Source organism: Rhagoletis zephyria, unplaced genomic scaffold (genome assembly GCF_001687245.7).
Source record: "Rhagoletis zephyria isolate East Lansing unplaced genomic scaffold, Rhagoletis_zephyria_1.1 Rzeph_scaffold_02779, whole genome shotgun sequence".
NCBI classification, from domain to species: domain Eukaryota; kingdom Metazoa; phylum Arthropoda; class Insecta; order Diptera; family Tephritidae; genus Rhagoletis; species Rhagoletis zephyria.
The window spans coordinates 26,506-30,077 of record NW_016159863.1 but is presented as its reverse complement, the minus strand read 5'-3'; the positions used below and the strand labels follow the sequence as shown (position 1 = coordinate 30,077).

General features: G+C 38.7%; 1 protein-coding gene across 1 annotated transcript; it reads left to right on the top strand.

Annotated features, from left to right (window-relative positions):
* Positions 1-2,022: 2,022 nt before the first annotated feature.
* Positions 2,023-2,641, top strand: LOC108367697 (biogenesis of lysosome-related organelles complex 1 subunit 3-like). The gene is made up of 3 exons (XM_017622388.1): positions 2,023-2,249; positions 2,315-2,369; positions 2,434-2,641. The coding sequence occupies exons 1-3, from the start codon at positions 2,073-2,075 to the stop codon at positions 2,526-2,528; spliced, it is 327 nt and encodes a 108-aa protein (XP_017477877.1). The 5' UTR covers positions 2,023-2,072; the 3' UTR covers positions 2,529-2,641.
* The last annotated feature ends 931 nt before the right edge of the window (positions 2,642-3,572 follow it).

Genomic DNA, 3,572 nt, shown 5'->3' with positions numbered 1-3,572 from the left:
AAGATTTCTTTGATGAAGGTGTTGCTAATTTTCTCCATATAAAAAAATCGTCGAAGACACTTCGTATGGAACAAAATGGCTGACATCGTCGACAAAAAAAATTGCCAAGTTCAACGGTAAGTCCCAGCTACTTTAAACTTGCACTTTATTATACTAAAATTTAATGGGCTAAAAACTAAAGAATATTAATAAAGCTCGAAATTTTTACGACAGTATGTTGGTTTTTGGATGTTTCGCAAAGATTTAATCTTGGGTTTATACAGTTTTTCTTAAAGAATACATTATAGTTTATAAACAGATAATTAAAATTAAAGAATAATAAAATAAATAGTAAAACCTTGTCAATATGTGAGTGCCGTAAAGGTATTATATTTACGAAAATCTCTTCTTATAACGAACGAAGACTTTGTTTCTATATGAAGCTGACTTCGACATTTTGTTTTAATAAAACTTAGTATCGAAAAGTTTCTTTAAAAATTTGACTAGGCTATATTATACTGGTTCGTTGAAGCCATTTTTCAAAACTTACAATACGAACAGGCGAACCAAAGAGAATACAAAAAATTTCTTGCTGTGAATTTTCAGAGCTATATATTTTTAGTATTCTTTACAAAATTTTATTAAAAAGTACTGCGTAGTAGGAAAGTATATTGTAAATGAAATTGTATCAAACAAGTACAATTGTACCAAAAAATGCCAACACTGTTGTGTATACATATTTTTTTTCTTTTTTACTTTTTTACTCTTATTTTATCTTTCAGCTTCGCTAAAAGCACTTATACCAACGCTTGGCTTACCAAATTTACGCCAATTGATAAAATTTGGCGATTTAAACTCATTTTAAATAATGTAAACAACAATTCGAGTTGAATCGAAAATCGCCTCGTCTGAATAGGGATGGCAACTTTTTCACTTTCAACTTCTCATTCAACTCCGCATTCAACTTTTGTTGCCTGAAAAATCGCCTCGTGCGAAAGGCCTATATGCCATCTTGTTTCACTGGAAAACGAGCGAAAAGTAAACAAAGCAAAGAAAACAACGAAAACCAAAATGAGCCAAAATTATTGTCAGCCACTTTAAACGCACAATTTAGGTAAAATGATGCAACAAAATGCTTTAAAATGTGTTGTCATGTTGAATTAACTCTTCTTTACTTCAATAAAAGTGTAAAATAGTGGTGCTTGTGATGTAAACAAACGCTCAGCTGACGAACCCGCTTTCGCAAACTTTTTTCTCAAAACCAGTTACAAATACAACGTCGCGTTCTTACGTGATCTTGTATTTTTGGTTCATGTCTCCTTTGAAGGGCCTGTGCCAATCGGTAACTTTTTTCTCCAAGGTGAGACGGGGTGGAAAAATTTGCTATGGTGTACAAATAAATTGAATTTTGCTGTGCCAAATGCAGAGTTAAATTTTGACGGTTTGAAAAACCAAACAAACGCTCGTGCGAAAGCTTTATTTTTGTGTGTTGCTGAAATTCTTAAAATTATATTTATTTTATAATTTGCAAGTAACGTACGCTTTTTTATGCTGTTTCAGCTTTCATTTTCATGTTCTCTCCTTATTACCGCCAAGCAATATTATGTGTATAAGCTGTCAAAATTTTACCTAGCCCCATGAGCTAGGTAAAATTCTGACGTTCTTATTCACCACGAGAAATGTCAGATTTTTACTTTGATCCGTCAAAATTTTCTCTTTTCTATCATTTGGCACAGGCCCGAAATGCATGTGCTCGGCTCAAAATTTCAGGGCGAGACGATAACGCAACTATGATTGGGCGACAAGTGTGCAGATAGCCTAAATTTGGTGCGAAAAGCATCAAGTTGGCAACAGTGAATATAAACAAAAGTATTTTATGACGTCAGCGATTTGGTGGATGCTGTCAAATCGACGAAAAGATGGTTAGCGGTCCGCGAATGGCGCAACCTTTATTTTCTGGATCGTGCATATGAGCCGCTCACCTTCAGTGGCAAACAACAGCCTGCATGTTGGCGAGCATGCTCGCACACATGTTCGTCATGTGTTGCCAGTGTTATTGCGCCATTCAAGTGATATCAAGTGGAACATTTTCGATGCGTCGTAGCAAAACATCGATATTTTCAATGCATCGATATTTTTGCGACAATCCTAAATACAACTATTTCGGTACGTTGAATAAAAATTTAATTAACGAAAAGTGTTCTTTTCCGCAAATGACTGAGTTAGTTCGAGGAGAAGCGTCCGAATCGGATGAAGAAACCCATATAAAAGTATATACATCTTATATGATCTCATATTTTATCAAATACTAGCACTTATGGTTTCATTTACCTAGAGAAACAATATATTCGCTTCTGAAGTTCCTGGCGAAGCCACCGAGTCGGATGAAGGTAAAAAAGAAGCGAAATACTAGTTAAATATCACGGGTAATATCTACGAGTATAATTTTCACAGATCTATACGAAAAGATTGGAGCGGAGTTATCCAGTGAACATATTACAGAACTTCGATATAAAAACAGTTTGCTGCAACGAAAATTAAGTGCGTAAATCCGGAAACGGGGTTCACAAGAAGTCGTTTGTGTCATAGGGAATTTACATGAGGCGATTTTTCAGGCAACCTTTAGTTGAAAACAACAATCGCCTGGTGTAAACGGGCTTTCAACTAATCGCTTTCAATGACGTTGGTATGCTGCCTTTTTGTCAACTTTTGATTCAACTAATCGCCTGTGAAAGTTGAATCATGCAAATTGCCTATTAGGGCCAGTTTGTCCACGTATCGGAATGACGGGTTTTACCCGACCAAGGGCTGTTGTTTCGGCGCTTTAACCCTGTTTAGGTCGGCGAAATCGCTCAAAAGTTGTACGTCCATAGGGCTATATCTGGAACACATCAAGGTAACCAACCATTCAGCTATGGGAAAACTAAAAATGTAGACCGATAGACCCCCCGTATCGCGACCAGCCTCCCAAGGCACATAAACGTACTCCAACTCAACTGCAACGGACTCCAGAGCAAGATTGAGGAGATAGCAGTCTTCATGGGTCGGCACGGCATATTGATAGCTGCGGTCCAAGAAACGAAGTTGCACAGCAACTCAACTCTGTTGGGTTGCGCCGCCTACAATGTGCTCCGTAAAGATCGCGAGCGAGATAATGGTGGTGGACTAGCGTTCATTCTACACCACACAGTGCAGTATCGGCTAATCGAAGAAGACATCGACCCAAGGGACACTACCCTAGAATGTCAGGGCATAGCTGTCCGGTCAGGCGATGTCGAGCTCGAAATATTTAACGTGTACATACCCCCTGTCACCTGCTGCCCGGCTGAATATCTCCCTGACATAGGTGGGCTACTCAGAGGCGAAAACCGATTGGTAGTAGGTGACTTCAATGCGCACCACGATCTTTGGCACTCAAGCCAAACACCATGAACGACGACGCCCCCACCAGGATTGTGGGCAGCTGCAGCAGCTCGCCAGACGTAACAATTGCTAGCGCTGGTCTGATAAATAGCATATCATGGCGACCTATGCTAACGTTAGCATCAGACCATCTGCCCATAATCATCTCGATCAATAAGCCCACCGACTTT

Excerpts from the sequence above, each read along its gene's own strand:
- LOC108367697 (XM_017622388.1), top strand. The coding sequence starts at position 2,073 with ATGCGTCGTAGCAAAACATCGATATTTTCAATGCATCGATATTTTTGC. Across the intron at positions 2,250-2,314 it reads ATGAAGAAACCCATATAAAA|AGAAACAATATATTCGCTTC; the intron begins GTATATACATCT and ends TCATTTACCTAG. Across the intron at positions 2,370-2,433 it reads AGCCACCGAGTCGGATGAAG|ATCTATACGAAAAGATTGGA; the intron begins GTAAAAAAGAAG and ends TAATTTTCACAG.